We start from the raw sequence: 20,742 nt of genomic DNA on the forward strand, positions 1-20,742 counted from the left end.
ACTCTTAATTTTAGAAAACACTAAAAATCATATATGAATAGGGTTCCTTAAAAATAATCCCTCCTACTGATCCTTACCAAAAAGAAAAACTTCACAACAGCTCCCCACCAGAAAAATAGATTAACAATATAAAACGATTACACAAAATTTCAAAAATTAGGTCTTTAATCTCCATTTTCAAATGTTAAAAGTGTTCCCTACATTTTCTAATGAGACCAATAGTTTAAAGGGGCACAGTACTGAACAAACATTTGCAAAACATTTTTCTTACAAGCCCTGTAATTAATTCTACCTCAGTTCTAGCTGCTTATTTCTTTGGAAGGTATTTAGCTAATTTTGCTACTGTGAAATTTCGACTTATAATAAACTCAAAAGGTAGCTTGTCACTAAGATTCATGAGAGTTGAGGAAAAGTATAAAACAAATACTCCCTTGAGTACCTTGCTTGAGACTGCTTGACAGCAATTAAAACCATAATTTTAACCTAAAGTCATTTTCAATTCATTAAAAAAATTCAGAGTGTAGAAATTCGGGGGGGGGAAAAAGCTATGTTCTTAATGTAGTCTACGGAAGAATGGCTTTTGTTGACCCTTCCACTTTCATATCTTTCAAAATCTATTTTTTCATTGATCTCAGTGCCACAATTAGTCCACAATACAATTCTGAAAAATAAGTGACTCATTACTGCTGAACGAAGTCAACAGTTCTAAGCCAAATGTGACCACAAACTCATTGCCTTGTCAGATCTTCCATATATCTCAGAAATTCTGTTGCATTTTTCTCACAGAACAAATCCATTCACTTTATGATTAATTTATGCTACTGAAGGTAAAATGCAGGCTTCACATGTGTATGATGTTTGAAAGTGGGCATTTTGATACAATTTATATCTTGGCATGACCACATTAACTGATTATGACAATTTCTTCCATACATAGTGTCCCAAAAAAGTCTTGGTACTATTCTAAGCTGTGATAATTTCTGAGAGGAATGATAAAAATTTACAAAATAATAATAATTTCAAAGTTTATTTAGTTTTTTAAAAAACTTTTTTTGGTATTGTGAATTTTGAATAAAATGTTTAATTTTATCTGTTATCATTTGCCAGCTGCAGAGGGACTGGAAAAAAATCACAATTAAACTTTCAAATAATGTATTTTATGAGTTTGAGCATTTAAACTTCTGAAGCTTTTAAAGCAAGTAAGGACTCTTTTCCAGGAATTTACTCACATCATTCAGGTATTCAACAGCCATCTTCTTAGTGAGGCTTTCCCTGGCCATCCAATCTGAAATTTCAATACTTCTTTGTTCATATCTCCTTTCCTGTTTTACTTTTTTCTTCTTAGAACTTAGCATTATCTAACATATGTCTTAGAGTTCATATCTCCTTTCCTGTTTTACTTTTTTCTTCTTAGAACTTAGCATTATCTAACATATGTCTTACTAATTTAACTTCATTTATTGTTTCCTCAACTATATATATGAAAACGAGGTGAAGAAAGAAATTTATGTTTCATTCATTACTGTATTTCCAGCTCCTAGAAGAGTATTTGACATATAGGAGGGGGCACTCAATAGTGAATAATGTTAAGTAACAATAAGAGGTTAAACAGCATGATCCCAATTTTAAAAATATAAAAACATGCATATACCTGTATTATACACAAACAGAAGTAATGTTTAAAGGTACATATACATACCTAATCTAGACCCACATAGAAGAAACATTGTAAGAAAAACTTTAATTTTATTAGTGACTTTCTGACATGAACTTTGCTCACTTCCTCCACAGGCGACCTAGTGATCGTCAATATCTATAGACCAGCCATAATGCTGCTACAGTAGGAACCCGGTCATTGCTATACTGTATCATATCATTTCAAATCAAGGACTCAATCAATTATCCTCTGGTATCAACCTCCAAAGTATCTATGGGTTTCCCCACCAATCCCAGCACAGGACATCCCAACAAGGGAAATAGTTGGCTAATTTTTTTCCTTTCTTTTGTTTAATTAGTTTTCCTCAATTTCTTATAACAAACATTATTTTTATCAGAAAAAAATGAGTAAATAACTGGTAAACAAGTTATCAACTCACAATTTATTCTACTAAAACTAAGGATATGAAAAAAGTCAGAAGTTGTATTTCTTTAAAATTTTATTTTTAATAAATTTTTAATAAATTTCATTTAAAAATTTATTAAAAGTTAATAAATTAATTTTAAATAAAATTTTCTTTCATTTTCTACTATGCAAATCTTAAAAAATACAGCTTAATCCAACATAAACCTTACTTTTCAGCAGTGTTTTTAAGACCTGCTAATTCCTCTTCTAGAGCCTGCAGCTCATTCTCCTTGATTCTTAGCTCATCTTGAACATCTTTGAGTTCTTGAAACTTGGTTAAAATGGAAGCCGCCTGGGATCGAGCACCTGAGAGAAGCAAATTAAAACAGGCCTTGGACATTAAGTAAACAAAGTTTCCTAAGAGAATTATACTTGGAATGACTCAATACAAAATCTTTTATAGTGAGCTTATGAAGCTATGGAATTCATTCCATAATTTGAATCTTAGGACATGCGTATTTGATTAGAAATGTTTCTAAGTTGATGTAGTGGAATATTTATTCAAAATCATCACTGCCCCTGCCTGCTGGGCCCATCTCCCTCCCCACTAACATCAGCCTTAGTTATATAATTTGCTCTGCTCAATGAAATGGGAAACGTGCCTCTTCTGAAAGTAAGCTTTACGAGGCAGTACGTAATTCACCATCCCCTCACCCCCGACCCCGGTTATCCATTTCTCCTTCAGCCTGGATCCCAGAATGAGAGCAGCATGGAATAGCGACAACTGACCTGTAGTTAAGGTAGCATACTTATGGAATAAACTTGTTATAAGCCACTGAGATTTGGGGGCTGTTTGTTATCACTTCATAACCTTGTCTGAGCTCAAATATGGAAGAGTAAACTGGTTTCATTTTATAAGCAATTATGATTTTATGTGGCTGTAACAGGCTGAGGTGTTATATTGGCAAGAAAACTCTAGGTTTGATAGGAGAAATTAGCTGTGCTTTATGAACACATTGTTAATATATGAGGCAACATATTTGCCATCCCTTAAACAGGAACTTCAAGAATATGCCAATCAGTGAAATCTAAAGTTTCTTTTGTTTTTGATATTTAAAAATATTTGGTCTATCTTCCAATTGCAGATACCAGTCATCTTATTGTGTACTGGGGAACTTTATACTTGTTCGTGGAATTTATTTTGTTGACTATTATTTTCTTGGCCTAAAAAGAAATTAAGCCACTGATATCCTAAGAGGCATTAACACAGCCTCTTGGTTTGATTAAAAGCACAAACTCTGAAATTACACTACCTGACTTCAAATTCTGAGTTTTAACACTTGCAAGTTATTAATCCGCTCTGCACCTTAATTTCTACAACTGTACATTGTAGATGATAGTAATATGCCTATCTCATATTTGCTGTAATGTGAGTTCATTACTTAGAACAGGGCTTAATAGAATGATAGAAATGTTCTCTATATACATTGTCCAGATACCCATTAACCATTTGTGGTTACTGAGCCCTTGAAATGTAACTAGTGCAACTGAGGAAATTATTTTTAATTTTAATTGTTTTAATTAAGTGTAAAGAGCCATGTGTAGCTAATGGCTACTGTTTTAGACAGCACAATCTTCCAACACTGCCTGGTACACAGTTTGTTATTACGTGATTGCTAGACATCTAGAAACTCTATAGCAAATATTAGAAGAATATGATCACTAAGAATTCCTTTCTTAAGGCATTAAAGCACCATCTTGGGCAGATTTAACCTTTCATTTTAGTTCTGACAGAAACAGTGACATGTACACAAATTAGAGGCTAACATGTTTCCTGAAGGAGAAATGGGTAATTAGGCTAAAAATGTACTAAGTAAAAAGACTTTTTTGCCCCTGAAAGGGGAAAAAAGCAAGAGAAAAAGAAAAAGGAATAGAGTTACTTGAAGTGAAAAACAAAAGCTATGGACTGATTACTAGACTAGGAGCTCCTTGAGGAATGACACTGTATAATCTCAATATTACTAAGTACCTATCATGGTATTCAAAAGAAAAGTCCATCCCTAAAACTCTTAAATCATTCTAATCCTACTATTTCCTGTGAAAAACCACTCATCTTATTCACCATACAGAAATATGAGGACAACATAATATAAAATGTACCTCCACTCAATGTCCCATGAGGATCAAATATATCACCTCCCAGAGTTACAGTTCTAGTCATTATCCTTTTATCGAAGGCCACTTTTTTTGCATTATCCATATTGTCACAAACAAATGTTGTTCCAAAGACAAATTCCATTGCTTTCTGAAGTTCTGGTTTGTATTCAACCAAGGAAAGAGCCACATGAACATTGTTAGGGCCGACCTGTGGGAAAATAAGATATGTCATAGTACATACTCCTCTTCTTTCAAAAATCAGTTTATAATATAAGAACTGCTATAATAGAAATTTAGGTAATACTTACCTAGCATTAAAATTCCTTTTTGAACTTTCTAAAATGCTATGGACAACTCAAGAATTTTAGGAAAAAAAAAAATTCAAGTTTAAACGCTAAAAGATCTATTGCTAAGTAAAATATTTAGATAAAGTACCAGGCATTACGAGAGCTTCTATTAAGCAGGAGCCATTATCAAATTTCTAAATCCAAAATGGACTATTTGGATATACTTTCTTAATTAAAATACAGCAATTGCTGGACCAACATTATTACATAAAATGTTGTTTCAATTATTAGTAATTTGTTCTACACTGAATACTTTTTCATTCAAATTAAACATGCTAGGGTAGCCACCTGCTAGTTACAGAAATAAAAATACAGTAATCGAGAGTAAAAAAATAATTTAAAAATTCTCAGTCTTTTCTTTTGATCCAACTATTTCTTCTCAACATTTGTTTATAGTGTCCAACTCTGCCTATCTCTTTAGAACTAAGCATCCTTTATAAAGCTTAGCAGCAGCATAAGTCAAAATGAAATCAGCTCTATGTAACATATGTTCAGCACTGTCTCCTGACACAGCAACAACAATTAAATGGGCCGGACTCAGGGATCTGCATGAAAGTATTTTTAATGTTACTTGAAATCCTAATTTACTTCTAACAATGGGACTGAAATAACTTCTAGAGCCTTCAAAGTAAAGTAAGTACTAACCAAAAATACCACTTTTCAATTATTGTGCACTCAGCTTCCATCTGACGGTATACAAATCACCACAACTATCTTCTGAAATAATTTTCATTGAAAGCTTTCAATTTCAGAAAGTACACTGAATATCCACTTAGTATCTTAATTACAAACGCATTGCTAGGTTTCATGGAATTGTCTTTTTAACTCATGTACTTGAAATGCCTGCTCAATAACAAACTGGTATTGCTACTGAATATTATGTTGGCTTCATGTTTTTACTCAAAATTATACGACCATAACAGCTTCTTAAATGAATTACCTTGTACTCATCATTTTTTTTTTTTTTTTAGTAGTAGCCATATCACTTTAGATCCAGTTTAGTAGCAGACTGAGGATACATCAGTCACCTGCTTTGTATGTCCATAGGGTGGAAGGCAATCTAGAAGAACTTTAATAGAGAGGCATTTCTATAGATGTGCTAGATGCCTTCCACAATGGTTCTTGCTCTGGGGCAGTTTAAATGTGCCTGGTATGAAAAATCTGAAGAATTCTGGTATTTATAAACTATAATTCTAAGTATTCATAAATCATAAATTTAATACTGTCAAGAGTTGCTTAATGACATCAATTATATTCTGAGAAATGTATCATTAGGTGATTTCGTTGTTGTATGAACATCATAGGGTGTACTTACACAAATGTAGAAGGCAGACAGCCTACATACCTAGGCTGTATGGTACAGACTATTAATCTGTAAGAGGTAAAAATAATTTTCCTTTTTACCCTTATTGGTTCTTGGCTTAGATATCTGTGTAATAAAAGGGTTTACAGAGCTTCTCAGGTCTGCAGTTTCTTAAAATTAACCAGTCTAAAATAATTCTTATGCCAAATAGACTTATTTTGGGGTCACAAATTGTTTCCCTACACTTCTAGGCCACAAACCTGTATTGCATGTTACTGTATGACATACTACAGGAAACTATAACACGAGGTAATTATTTGTATGTAAGTATTGCGCTATGATATTACTAAGGCTAGGACTTCACTAGGCTATAAGAATTTTTAGCTCCATTATAATGGTATAGGAACAAGGCTTTATATATGGTCCTTTATTAACTGAAACGTCTTTATGGGGCGAGTGACTGTATTTACTACTATCAGGTAGCCATGTGACTTGACTTAATTAAAGAGATGCTAATACAACTCTGAAATATCAAAGGCAGTTTTAGCCTTCCAACATTTCTATTCTATTTCCATCTAATTTCATAAATACCAACCCTATTTTTTTATCTTAATTTTTTAAAACACAATAACAATAAAATTTTATGGTTTGCCTATGATTATGTCCTCCCAAATTAATGTCCTCTAGTTAAAAAAAAAAGGTAAGATGCAGCTAAAATATATAAACAAGACTTACAAGATTCTGAGCAATCCTCAGAGTTTCTGGAGCTATACGTGAGGCTGAAATTTTATTGAGTGGAATTATAGTGTATCGACGCTTCAATTCCCCCTTTTCTAGTAGCTTTTTTCCAGTAACCTAAAACATTGTGCATTTGAAATAAAAAAATACATATTATTAATGATGACAGAAATATTCGAATTGAGAGAGTACACATTTAGAAATCCAAAAATAAATGTTTAGTGCCTCCTATCTTGAACAATCAAAAGTTGAAGATTGATAACACGCATTCTGGATTTCTGAGTAAACATGAGACTTCCTCTGGAATACAGCTAATCAAACATAATATAATCAATAATATAAGTCATTAACTGAATAGTTTTACCTTCTTGTAAGGATAAGTAACCTCAGGAAAAGCTTAAAACATTGAGAAAGTACCCAGTTTTTCTAGCAGCACATGACTTTCAAGCTGGACAGCAATTATAAATTTACTTTACCAAAATCAACTTACCTCTGTGTCTACTACAACATTGTAGAGTCGTTCTCCAGCCACCAATTCTAAAGCTGTGGTTGCAGAGGTGTCTTTCACACTAATCAGAGAAGCAACAAGTCCTTTCACACAATTTCTATTCCAGTTCCTCTCTGGATCCCTAAAATGGAAAAGTTGACAAAAATTAATTTTAGATAAGAAAATAGAAAAAGTTGTATGTATGTTACTACTCAAGTGCTCTGACAACACATTATATTGAAAGCAGAAGAATCATATAGTTTTGACAAAACAAAAATTTTAACATGCCCCAGATGACTAGCCAGCTATTGTCTGTAAATCAATCAAAATATCTTTCAGTATATTATTGTCAATGTAACAAAGAGAACTTTGACTTTCTAATCTTTATAATACATGTATTTCCTTAAGTAGTCAATGAAAAAAACCCATGTAGTAAAACACTGTAAAATGTTAATGTAGATATTTTACATTAATGGGAGAATAACTTTTAAAAACTGTGGACTGGGATTAAATTCCCCTCGTTTTGTTCTTAATTTAAGATTAGGTACATTAGCAGCCATTAAGTTTCACAAGAGTTTCCCCTACCCACATTTGAAACATTTCAATAACCATTTAAGGAAAAAATATCATTTAAGGTAAAGTAGTTTACAAATAATTGTCATACAAAAATCTTAATATCCGTGAAATTTGCAGATTGCCTTCCAGATTAAATATATCTTGGTTATTACTGTGTTAAAATTCAAGATTTAAATCTCGTACCTGTAGGCAAATTGAAGGTTGGGAAATCTGGCCAAGAGAGCTTCATATGTTTCTTTCAATCTACTGATATCTCGAGATAGCTGCCTTCGCTTTTCCAGAAGGCTTTCCTCCTTGTTTTCTGAACAGTAGTAAATCATGAGTAAATTGAAACCAAGTTTTAGAAATTGAAACGCTCTACTGTTTTAAGGAAATTATTAGTAACCTCTATTTCCAAAGCATTTCTAGAAGCAAAATGTAAATTTCTGATAAGTATTAAATAAAAAGCATGCTTAACATTCAAATTCCTATCAAGTGTCAAGTAGACATTATTTCTGACAAATATAATTTTCATTTCAAGAAACCACACATGAATTGAATGCTTACTAATGTAAAAATATACATATAACATTTTTGAGTTTTCAAGTGGCACTTCAGAGAGTCTGAAGCCGGAAATTCTCAGGAGTGAGTTTTCAAAAATTCGAAGTGATGGCTTATTAGATATTTTTGTGAAATATTTACAAATTTTTATTTGCAATTTACTTTATATAAATTAGTCTCTACCAATAATTGCTACCTCCTAATGATTTAATATCATGTCTTTAAAGGCAAACCTTCATAATTTAACTTTTTCATTTCAGCTTCAAGTTTTTCTTCAAGTTTCTTCACGGCCTCTAAAGCTTCTTGATCCTTCCTGTAGCCACTATCCATCTTCTTAACTTCAGCTTGTTTAGTCTTTAATTCTTGTTGGGCATGCTTCAACTTCATCTGAGCCTGTAATAGAAAAAAGAAACAGACTGTATGAGGCAGACAGTACAAGTGATTAAATGGCTACAGATTCAGATTGGTTTAAGAGACACCAGGCTTGAAAATGTAATAGTTTGGTCACTTGGGTTAATATTTCAAAAGAACAATGATCTTCCAGTATTTTCTCCTCAAAAAACTACTCACAGTATCAACTAATATACGCCTAACATGTTTAGATAATTTGCAACAGAAGTTCGTATTTTTAATATTTATAAAATATGACAGTAGCTCAAAAACTGTATCGAAGAATAATTGTCATTAGCTCATTAAATTACAAACACTACTGAAAAGTACAAATCCCAACTCTAGTTCTCTTTCTTTCCACTTAGAAGTGGAAGTAAATACAAATACAACCTAACAGTGGAGAAACTGTATTGAGCAATGAGATATAATATAATATAGAAAAGGGAAGCTAAATTGACAGAGAAATTTAAATGCTAGGAGTCTGATATTTATATGCTATATAATTGAGTACTGTTCCTTATAACCATAAGCTAGTATGCTAAGATCTATATGGCTATATCCTCCAACCCTGAATAATAGTGGACTTTTCTCAATACAACATAAGGTTACAGGAAAACTGAGATGACTTAAAAGTTTTTTTGCTATTGACTTTTTACAATAATTTGTGATCACCATCTTTAAATGAAAAAGTTGCAAATATGTAATGAAAACGTTGACTACAATTATTAATATACAAACACGTCTGTATATATTTTTTAAATGAGTCTTCCTTTAAAAAAAATGTGTGTATATTTTTCTTTCTGCCATCAAAACCCTTGCATTCACAGGACTTTAAATTGAACAACTATCTAAACCACTATAATAGTCTGACAAGCTTTTGAAGATTATTAAATCAAGGTTAAGGAAACAAAAGAATGGAATGGGGGGGGTGCATGGGAGAAATGAAGAGGACTTTTGTTTTCCTGTTAATGGTTAGGACTTGAACTTTATAATGTCAATAAAAACATCAAAAAAAAAAAAAAAAAGACAATCACATAGTGCTTAATGTCTGTATTTACCTGTTTTGCTTCTGTCTGAGCTTTACTTATGTCATTTTTACAGGCCATCATTTGACCAGCAAGAGTTGCTTCTGCTCCATCTTCATTACTGGACAGGCCAGCAGAGACAGCATTGAAGTGCTGCTGCGCAGCGGCTAAAGCTTCAGCATCTTTATTACTTGCTTCTTGAAGGGTGTTCAGCCCATCTGTTATCTTTTTAACCTCTTTTTCCTTTGCTGCTAAAGTTTTAGAATCCTTTAGGTAGTAAGAGATTCAGATTGAAAAGTATTATAATGTAGGAAAAACATCCATTTTCTTATACACATATATGCATATGTCTTATACACATATATACATGTCATCAAATTTGATAGCAATTTGAAGTGGGCATGGTAATAAAAATAACCACTCTAACTTTAAATATTTTATTCCCATTTTGAAATTACCTCTGTTTTTAGGATAAATTGTGCCTCTTATCCTACCAGAAATGCTTTCATTTCATGTTATAGTTGAATCTGGGAGATAATGAGGTAAAACATCATTGCAAATGTAAACAAAGCACTTGAAACTAAAAATCAGTTTCTAAATCTAAAAATTTGAAATAATAGCCATCCAACACCAAATTTAAAATAGAGGTTTTAGGATTAGGAGCATGTAGATGAAAATATTTTTATAAACTATTAAGGGCTATAAAATTTGAGTAAATAAATATAGAGACAGCATTACTTAACATCTTTTAAGTTACATTAACCAGATATCTAGCATTATGCAAGATACCAGCACACATGCACATGCACACACACACAGTCTAGCTATTTGTTTACATGAGCATGAACAAATATTGGCCCACTTGGTTAATTCACAATTCATTAAATATTTATTAGATGTTTACTATGTACCAGGGGTTGTTCTGGATATTAAGGACACAGGCTCCTCAGGGAGCCTATACTTTAGGGCAGAAAACATATTAAGCAAATAAAGCAAAGTAAAGGGATGGAAAATGATGGGGACTACTACTTTTAAAAAGAATGATGAGAGAAGACCCTTTTGTGATAACATTTTGAGCAGAAAACTAAATGAAATACAAGGACCATGCTAATACTAGGGGGACAGTATACTTGGCAAGATCTAAGGAATATGCTTCAGTGTTTGAGGCACAGTGGTTAGAGCAGTAACAAGTGTCAAGAAGGAGCCAGGAATCACATCATGTAGGGTCATGTAAGCCATTGTAAAGACTTTGGATTTAATTATACATGTGACTTTGAAACCATTGAAGGATTTTAAGCATAAAAGTGATGTGATCCAATTTATATTTTTGCTTTTATACAGAACAGACCATAGAGCATAGGGCAACCAAAAGGGACATTTTTGCAGTATCCCCTCATGAGAGGTGATGGTTTATACCAGGTTAGCTGTGAGGGAAGTGATGAAAGGTAGCTAAATTCTAGATATTTTAAAGTCAACAAATTTGCTGATGGAGTTAGATATGGAATTTGAGAGAAAAGGGGAAATATAGGATTCTGGGACTTCTGGGCACAACATAGTTTAACACTGGTACCCTTTACTGACATTACGAGAAAAATTTAGTATTTCAGGCAGGTTTGGGTAGGTGGAGAAAATTTAAGAGTTCTACTTTGGATATGTTAAGTTTTAGACTTTGTTAGTCATCCATGAAAAAATGTCAAGTAGCTAGATAACTGAGTCTAGAATTAAGAGGCTAATTACAGATTTGAAAGGTATCAACACATAGATGGTATTTAGGGCTAGAAGGGATCATCACTTAAGATGAAACGAGTGCATATAGAAGAAGTCTGAGCACTAGCCCGGGTGTGCGCCTACATTTGTGTTTTGATTTTTATTTCTAACTGGGATTCAATATTTCAACTATCTAATCAACATCTCTATTTAGATGTCTAACAGGCACCTCAAGCCCATTAGGTTCACGGTGCACTTCTTCCTATTCTCCACTCAACTCATGGTAATCATTTCTTCAACTGTCAAAGACAAAACTCTGGAGTTTTCCTTGAGTCTCTTCTTTTATATTTGACCAATCTCCAAGGTCTATCTTGTTGGACTAACTCTTAAAATACACACAAAATCCCACAACTTTTCTCAGTATACCCACTTCTATTCATTTATCTAAGGGTTATCACCTGGACAAGCTTCTTCCTTCTTTAGCCTCAAAACAAGAATAGGAGTCTTCTGGTCAAGATGATAGAGAGGTTAACACTGTGTTCACCTCCTCCTACAACCACATCAAAATTACAACTAAATTATAGAACAATCATCATTGAGAACTACCTGAAGACTGGCTGAATAAAAGTCCTATAACTAACATTATAAAGCAGCAACCACACTGAGACTAGTAGGAGAGGCAAACACACAGAAAGGCAGGTCCCACACCCAAGGTGTGGTGATTAAGAACGGAGAAGGATTTCTGGTTTGTGCAAGTCCTACCTGAGGAGCAAGGGGTCCAAGCCTCACAAGTATGCTCTCTAGCCCAGGGCTCCAGTGCCAGAAAAAGAGTTCCTATAACATCTGGATGTTAAAAGCAGCATGCATGGAATGCCTCCTATTGAGATAGAGGGGGTGCTGAAGACCTAGGCACTGCAGGTCTTAAAGCAGTTGCTCACAAATTCACTAGCTCTGAGCTCCAGAGCAGAGGCAGCAGCTTGAAAACCACCAGAGACATATAAGGAGGAACTAAATTGACTAGCTTCAGAGCAAGGCTGGAAAGGCATGCGTCTGGACAGTTCTCTCTGACATGGAAGTGCTGGCAGGTGATACTGTTCCATTATTGAGCTCTCCCCCAAACCCAGCCGGTCCAGTGCAGGTGGGCGCCAAATCCAAGTTCTACATTTGCCCCACTCAACTCACCCACTCAGCAGAACCCCTTCCAGCATCTCCTCACACAAGCAGCCTGCCTTGAATTGTGCTGCAGTTTTCTAAAATCTCTCAAAGGTCCACAAATCCCAAACAAGCCCCAGTGTGCCCTGCACTTCTTGCTTAACTACCCCAAACCTGGCAGAAGCGGCAACTGGCCTCAACTTGCATTGTAAATCCTATCAGGTAGCCCCAAGCCTGGCATAAGCAGTTGCCAGTCTTAGCTTGGCATGTAGCCTCAACTAAACAGCCACAAACCCTGCACATCATGGTGCCCAGCAAAAGGTACCAAACCAGTGGAGGACAGCTAGTATACAGAACAGTCTCTCCTAAACGCCTCCAAACTCAGTACAAGGTTCAACCAACAGTGGATCACCTGTAGCTCCTACGAAATGGCCCAAGACAGGCACAAGCAGTGGCTGACCTTGAACAGCATCAGAGCCCCTCCAAAGAGGCTCCAGAACTAGCATACCCAGGGCCGGCTTCAGACCATACCAGAGCACCATGCAACCAACTCCACAAATGACATACCTGAAGAATGCACTTGGCTGGCATTAGAACCCCACTAAATTAATTTCTGCTCTGTGAAATCAGCCCGTACACAACAGCTCTTTCCAAGGTCATGGCCAGTCCTCACTTTCAGCCTGAGGGTCAATCCCAACTGACGTGCCAATAGTAATCAAGGTTCAACTACAACAGGAGGGCACAACAATCATACAAGGGACATCCCTGGAACACACAGCTCAGGTGACCAGACAAACTGCACCAATGGATCCTACAGGACAGCCACTACAGAAAAGCACTCTGCCAAGACCAGGACACATAGATCTACCTAATATACAGACACAAACACAAGGAGGCAGTCATAATGAAGATACAAAGAAACGTCCCAAATAAAAGAACAGGACAAAACTCTTTTTAAATAACAAAACTGAGATAAGTAATCTACCAGATTGAGTTCGAAACACTGATTATAAGGATGGTCAATGAACTTATGGGAAGAATTAATAAATTCAGTGATAATTTCAACAAAGGGATACAAAAAAACATAACCAGTCAGAAATGAAGACTACAATAACTTAAGTGAAGACTACATCAGAGGGATTAACAGCTGATCAGATGAAGCACAGGACTGAAATCAGTGATCTGGACTACGAGGTAGTAGAAAACACCCAACTGGAAAAGGAGAAAAAAAAAAAGTATTTTAAAAAATAAAGATGGTTTAAGGGGCCTCTGCAACAATATCAGGCATAACAACATTCATATACAAGAGGACCAGAAGAAGAGAGAAAGCAAGGGCTTCAAAAACTATTTGAAGAAATAATGACTGAAAAATTCCCTAACCTGGTGAAGGAAAATAGACATACAAGTCCAGGAAGTGCTGAGAGTCCCTCAAAAGTTGAACCCCCAGAGGCCCACACCAAGACACATTACGAGTAAAATGCCAAAAGTTAAAGAACCTACAAGGGAGCTTCCATAAGACTGTGAACTCATTTCTCAACAGAAATTTTGCAGGCCAGAAGGAACTGGTAGAAAATATTCAAAGTGATGAAAAGCAAGGACCTACAACCAAGATTATTCTAATCAGCAAGGCTATCATTTAGAATCGAAGAACAGAAAATGAGCTTCCCAGACAAGAAAAAACTAAACGAGTTCATCACCACCAAACCAGTATTATAAGAAATGTTAAAGGGACGTCTTTAGGAAGAAAAATAAAAGATAAGAAATATGAATAACAGAATAGCAATAACTACATACTCATCCAATTACTTTAAATGTAAATGGACTAAATGCTCAATCAAAAGACAAGGTAGCTGAATGGATTTAAAAAAAGACTCATATATATGCTGCCCACAAGAGATCCATTTAAGATTGAAAGACACATACAGACTCAAAGGGATGGAAAAAGATTTCATGCAAATAGAAATTTAAAAAAAAAAAATGGTTGGAATAGCAATATTTATATGAGACAAAATAGGATTTAAAACAAAGGTTGTTACACGAGACAAAGGGTATTTCATGATGATAAAGGGATCAATCCAACAAGAGGACATAACTCTTGTGAACATCTATCTATGCACTCAAGAGAGGAGCACCTAAATATATAAAGCAAATATTGATGGACGTAAAGGAAGAGATTGGCAGTAATATGGTAATAGAAGAGGGCTTTGAACAACTAACTCACTGACATCAATGAATAGATCACCTAGGTAGAAAATCAACAAGAAAACAGCGGCCTTAAATGATGCATTAGACCAGATGTGTTTAGTTGATATTATTGGAGCATTTCACCCAAGAGTAGCGGAATATACATTCTAATCAAGTGAACATGGAACATTTTTTGGGCTAAACCACATATTAGACCGGAAAATAAGTCTCAATAAATTTAAGAAGACTGAAGCCTTATCGAGCATCTTCTCATATCATAATGGTATGGAACTAGAAATCAATTATAAGAAAAAAACGGAAAAACACATGAAGGGTAAATAAACATGCTATGAAATAAATAGGTCAATAATGAGATCGAATAAGAAATCAAAAGATACCTTGAGACAAATGAAAATAAAAACACAACAACCCCATATCTATGGGACACAGTGAAAGTGGTCCTAAGAGGGAAATTCACAGTAATACAGGCCTACCTCAAGAAACAGGAAAAATGTCAAATAAGCCAATCTTACATCTAAAGGAACTAGAAAAAGAATAGCAAACAAAGCCAAAAATGTAGAAGGAAAAAATAATACAGATCAGAGTGGAAATAAATAAGTCTTAAAAAACAATACAAAAGATCAATGAAGCCAAGAACTAGTTCTTTGAAAAGATAAACAAAATTTATAAACCTTTAGCCAGACTGATTAAGAAAAAAAGAGAACCCAAATAAAATTAGAAATAAAAGAGAAGTGAAGGTGATACCACAGAAATACAAAGGATTATAAGAAAATACTACAAACTATTATCTGCCAACAAACTGGGACACCTTGGAAGAAATGGATAAATTTCTAGAAATGTAATGTTTCAAGTTTCGATCTGGAAGAAACAGTTCTGAGCAGACTAATAACTACTAATGAAATCAAATCAATAATCATAAACGTCTCTACAAATGTGCCAGACCAGATGGCTTCACAGGTGAATTTTACCACACATTAAAAGAAGAATAAATAAATATTTCAAAAAATTGAGGAGAGAAGGCTTGTAAACTCATTTTATGAGGCCAGCATCAGTGATACCAAAACTAAAGACACTACCTAAAAAAAAAAAATCAGAGGCTGATATCCTTGATGAATATACATGCAAAAATCCTCAAGAGCACATGAGCAAACTGAATTCAGCAACGTATTAAAAAGATGATATACCATCATCCAAGTGGGATTTATTCCTGGATACAAGGCTGTTTCAATATCCACAAATCAATCTCACGATACACCACATAAAATGAAGGATAAAAATTATATGATCGTGATCAATAAATGCAGCAAAAAAAGTTGACATAATCCAACAGCCATTTATGATAAAAACTCTCAGCATAGTGGGAACAGAGAACAAACTTCAACATAATAAAGGTCATATCTTTGACAAACCCACAGCTGACATCATGCTCAATGGTGAAAAGCTGACATTTTTTTCCTCTAAGATCAGTGACAAGACAAAGATGCTCACTCTTTTATCCAACTCACCACTTTTATACAAGACAGTATTAGAAGTCTTAGCCAGTAAAACTGTCATTATTTGTAGATGACATACCCTAAAGATTCTCTCAAAAAAACTATTAGAATGATAAGTTCAGTAAAGTAGCAAGATAAAAAATTAATATTCAGAAACCGGTTGCATTTTTATATACCAATAATAAACTATTAGAAAGAGAAATTAAGAACAGAATCCCAATTACAACTGCATCAAAATAAAGTAATAAATTTAACTGAGATAAAAGGCCTATATTTAGAAAACTATGACAAGAAAGAAACTGAAAATAAAATAAATGAAGGGATGTACCATGTTCATGGATAGGAAGAATTAATATCATTAAAATGTCTATACTACCCAAAGCAATCTACAGATTCAAGGCGATTCCTATCAAAATACCACTGGCATTTTTCACATAACTAGAACAAATAATCCTAAAATGTATATAGAACCACAAAAGACATCAAATAGTCAATGCAATCTTAAGAACCAAGTTGGAGGTATCACATAACCTGATATCAAACTACACTACAAGGCTATAGAATTCTAAACAGCACATTACTGGTATAAAAAGGGACACATGGAATTAATGAAACAGAATAGAGAGCTCAGAAATAAACCCATGCTTAAATGGTCAATTAATCTATAGCAAATAAGGCAAGAATATACAATAGGGTAGTCAGTCTCTTCAATAAATAGTGTTGATAAAACTGTGACAGATATATACAAAAAATGAACCTAAATCACTTTCTTATACTACATACAGGAATAAACTCAAAATGGATTAAAAACTTATAAATATAAGATCCCAGACCATAAATCTCATATAAGAAAGCAGATGGTATACTCTCTGACATTACTCTTAGTACTTTTTTTTTTTTTTGAAGTATTTTTTTGGATATGTCTCCTTGAGCAAGGGAAAGAGAAGAAAAAAACAAATGGGACTACATCAAACTAAAGTATTTTTGCACAGCAAAGGAAACCATCAACGAAACAAAGACAACCTATTGACTAGGAGAAGATATTTGGCAATGATACATCCAATACAGATTAATATTCAAAATATATAAGGAACTCAAACAACATCAAAAAAACAAAGAATCCAATTAAAATATGGACATAGGACCAAAACAGACATTTCTCCAAAAAGGACATACAGATGGCCAATAGAGATATGAAAGATGCTAAACATCACTAATCATCAGGGAAATGCAAACTAAAACCACAATGAGGTATCACCTCACACCTGTCAAAATGGCTATCAACAATAAATGAACAAATAAGTTACTGGAGAGGATGTGAAAAAAAGGCAACCCTACTGCACTGTTGATGGAACAGTAAATCATAGAAATAACAGAAAGCAGTATGAAGGTTCCTCAAAAAAATAAAAAATAGAACTACCCTTTGACCCAGAAATCCAACTTCTGGGTATTTATTCGAAGAAATCCAAATCACTAATTCAGAAAGACATATGCATCCCTATGTTCACGGGAGCGTTATTTACAATAGCCAAGATATGGAAGCATTGATAGACGACTAGATAAAGAAGTGGTAGGACATATTTACAACGGAATATTTCTCAGCCATAAAAAAGAATGAAATCTTGCCATTTGTGATGTGGATGGACCTAGAGGGTGTTATGCTAAGTTAAATAAGGCAGAAAAAGACAAATGCCATATGATTTCACTTACATGTGGAATCTAAAAAGAAAATAAGCAAACAGAAACAGATTCATAGATACAGAGAACATGTTGATAGTTGGCAGATAGGAGGGTGGGTGAAAAATGGGAAGTAAGAAGTACAAATTGGCAGTTATAAAAAGTCATAGGAATGTAGAGTACAGCATAGGGAATACAGTCAATATTATAAATATGTATGATATCAGACGGGTAATAGACTTACCAGGTTGAATACTTTGTAAGTTATATAAATGTCTAATGACTAAGCTATACACCTAAAACTAATATAATACTGTACGTTGACTGTAATTGAAAAATTTTAAAAAATACCAACAAAAACAGTCCTATTAAATATAAAAAAATGTCATGCTTCTGCTCAACCAACTCTAGTGGTTTCCCATGTTACTGGGAATAAAGGTCAAAATCCTTCACATTGCCTTGTAAAATCACATGCAATCTTACATCCCATAATCATTCTGCATTCCTACTATTTAGTGCTAACCAACTACACCAATGTCCTTGCTTTTCCAATACTCTAAGCATTGGGGCAACCTATTGACTAGGAGAAGATTTTTTGCCTGGACCACCTTTCCCCACAGACTCCCAATTTAGCTACATGGTTCTCTGACCTCCTTTGGGTCTTTAATGGAATACGCCCTCTCAGTGAAAACTTCAGTAGCTACCCAATTTAAAAGCCTAAACCGTAACCGTTTCCTAATCCTCTCTCTTGCTTTATTTTTTCTCTATATCAGGTACCACTGTAGAACATACTATATATTTTGATTATCATCATGATTTTTTTTTTATCATTTCCCTCACTGGAATGAAGACCCACAAGGCATTTTGTCCATTTTTGTCATTTTGTCCTTTGGCTACACACCCAGCCCAAACAACTACACTCGATCCATAGCAGACACTCAATAAATATTACTGGAATTAGATACATGTCTACTAATGAGATTATTTGCTTACCTCAATCATATTTTTTTCTAGCTCTTTGCGTTTATTCTCTTCACTTGTCAGATTTTTCTTCTTGAGATCAAAGGCACTTTGAGATTTAGTATTAACTCGCTGAGCTTCTGCAAGAGCATCTTCTAAAGATCGAAGTATACCTCCAGTTTCCTATAATCAGATGTACCCAATTGAATCAACATATTTAAATTATGTTCATGTCATTTTCTTGTATGAATTATTTTTTACAAGCTATTTTATTGTCATACTTTTAAGATTAACAAATCAATATGAAGGACAATGCCCAATAGAATCATACTGTTCACAATTTAATGTTTTTACAGAGCATATTATCTATTCTAACATAAATGTCTGACCTTATCTTTTCTTTTTTCCAACTCTTCTATTTCTTGACTAAGTGCTTTTATTTTTTTATCATTCTCACACAATTCCTCTTGAAGCTTTACAACTTTATCCTGCATTTCTTTTAATTCCTCAGCTGAGCGTTCTTTGGTATCTTCGGCCAGCAAAAACTGATAAGCGATATATAAACGACTCAAATGTTCTATTTCTCTCATTACTTTTTGGTACTCCAAGTAGGAAGATCTTTCCTGAAAGAGAAATTACCAAGAAAGCATAGCTCAAAACTAAAAGCTTCAAACAAATTTGGAAAGAATCAAACTACAGCAACATGTATACAATCTCCCATTACATAACAGATTTTGTCTGAGACTAAGTGATCATGGATTATAAATTTTAGAAAACTTTACCATTAGAACTCTGGATTATTAAGGTAGCGTTATAACAGCTCTAGTGAATCTTATGTAGCTATTTCTTCTAATATATAATCAGGCAATTGGGATTACCAAAGAAAGGTGGATATAAGGTACAAAGACTGAAAGTAGTAAGAGGTCTATAAATACAACCTATATGACCACCAATGATACACAATTAAATGCATTTTAATAGTACGGTCATCCCTCTGCCTCTGTGGGACATCTGTTCCAGGGCCCTCTGTGGAGGATACTGAAGTCTGCAGATGCTCAAGTACCTTATATAAAATAGCATAGCACAAAGTATATGTATTACCAAAATGACTACCCAACATTCATTCAAGTATTTACTCACACATAACTAAATTGATTTCCATAAAGACTCACTAGGGCAAACAAAAATAACAATTAAAATTCTTAATTTGCAGATAAAGAAATTCAGAGTAGTTAAATGACCTCTCCTAAAATGACAAGACCTAAATCTGTTGTCAGATTTAGAAAGAATTTGGCAAAATCATGTATGAGATCTAGGTTTAAACTTGTGAACTACTGTTTTCGACTAAACTATACATAAAGGAGTACCTTCAAGATTAGACTTTTTGAGTTTATCCAATAACACTTATGCTACTATATTAATTCAGAAGACAGCTTTGAGAAGGATCAGATTTGAATCAGAATTTTAACAAATTCCTAAATGTACAACTTTGAAAACAATGTGCTATAAATGCGTTCTTTCACTGAAACATTGATTATGATATCAGTAGCTGCAAAGGTTAGGGAAAATCTAATTATCTTTTTTAACACCTTTCACTAACCAATTGCCTTAGAAGTAGTAATTGTAGTGATAGATAGCCCCTAGTAATGTAGAAGTTATTCACTCTACCAACAAGGTTTACTAAGACTGCTGCATCTTTAAGAAATGTTGTTCTCTTCAATTCTAATTATCCAAAAAAATCTAGACTTATTCTCTTCAACAAAGTATTCAAATCTAGCATATCATTATCTGAGATAATGAAGAGCAACCTCCAAAATTATGACTTAATAGATATGAAGTACATGTCCTCTATGAGCAGAAGGCTGAGTATAGGGGACCAACTCTAACTCATTATCTCATCCCAGAAAATAATTTCTAATAAAT

At 34.0% G+C, this 20,742-nt stretch overlaps 1 protein-coding gene across 3 annotated transcripts in view; it reads right to left on the reverse strand.

Annotated features, from left to right (window-relative positions):
- Positions 1-20,742, reverse strand: part of SMC2 (structural maintenance of chromosomes 2) — a 51,835-nt gene that overhangs the window by 22,886 nt on the left and 8,207 nt on the right. For all 3 annotated transcript variants that reach the window (XM_036239154.1, XM_036239156.1, XM_036239155.1), the window contains 9 exons: positions 19,209-19,442; positions 18,853-19,002; positions 9,659-9,892; positions 8,444-8,603; positions 7,854-7,971; positions 7,098-7,236; positions 6,605-6,724; positions 4,223-4,427; positions 2,293-2,428 (listed from right to left, as the gene is read on the reverse strand). In XM_036239154.1, the coding sequence (XP_036095047.1) occupies positions 2,293-2,428; positions 4,223-4,427; positions 6,605-6,724; positions 7,098-7,236; positions 7,854-7,971; positions 8,444-8,603; positions 9,659-9,892; positions 18,853-19,002; positions 19,209-19,442 (1,496 nt within the window). The remainder of the gene's footprint in view (positions 1-2,292; positions 2,429-4,222; positions 4,428-6,604; positions 6,725-7,097; positions 7,237-7,853; positions 7,972-8,443; positions 8,604-9,658; positions 9,893-18,852; positions 19,003-19,208; positions 19,443-20,742) is intronic.

This window comes from Rousettus aegyptiacus, unplaced genomic scaffold, assembly GCF_014176215.1.
Source record: "Rousettus aegyptiacus isolate mRouAeg1 unplaced genomic scaffold, mRouAeg1.p scaffold_m13_p_3, whole genome shotgun sequence".
Classification (NCBI taxonomy): domain Eukaryota; kingdom Metazoa; phylum Chordata; class Mammalia; order Chiroptera; family Pteropodidae; genus Rousettus; species Rousettus aegyptiacus.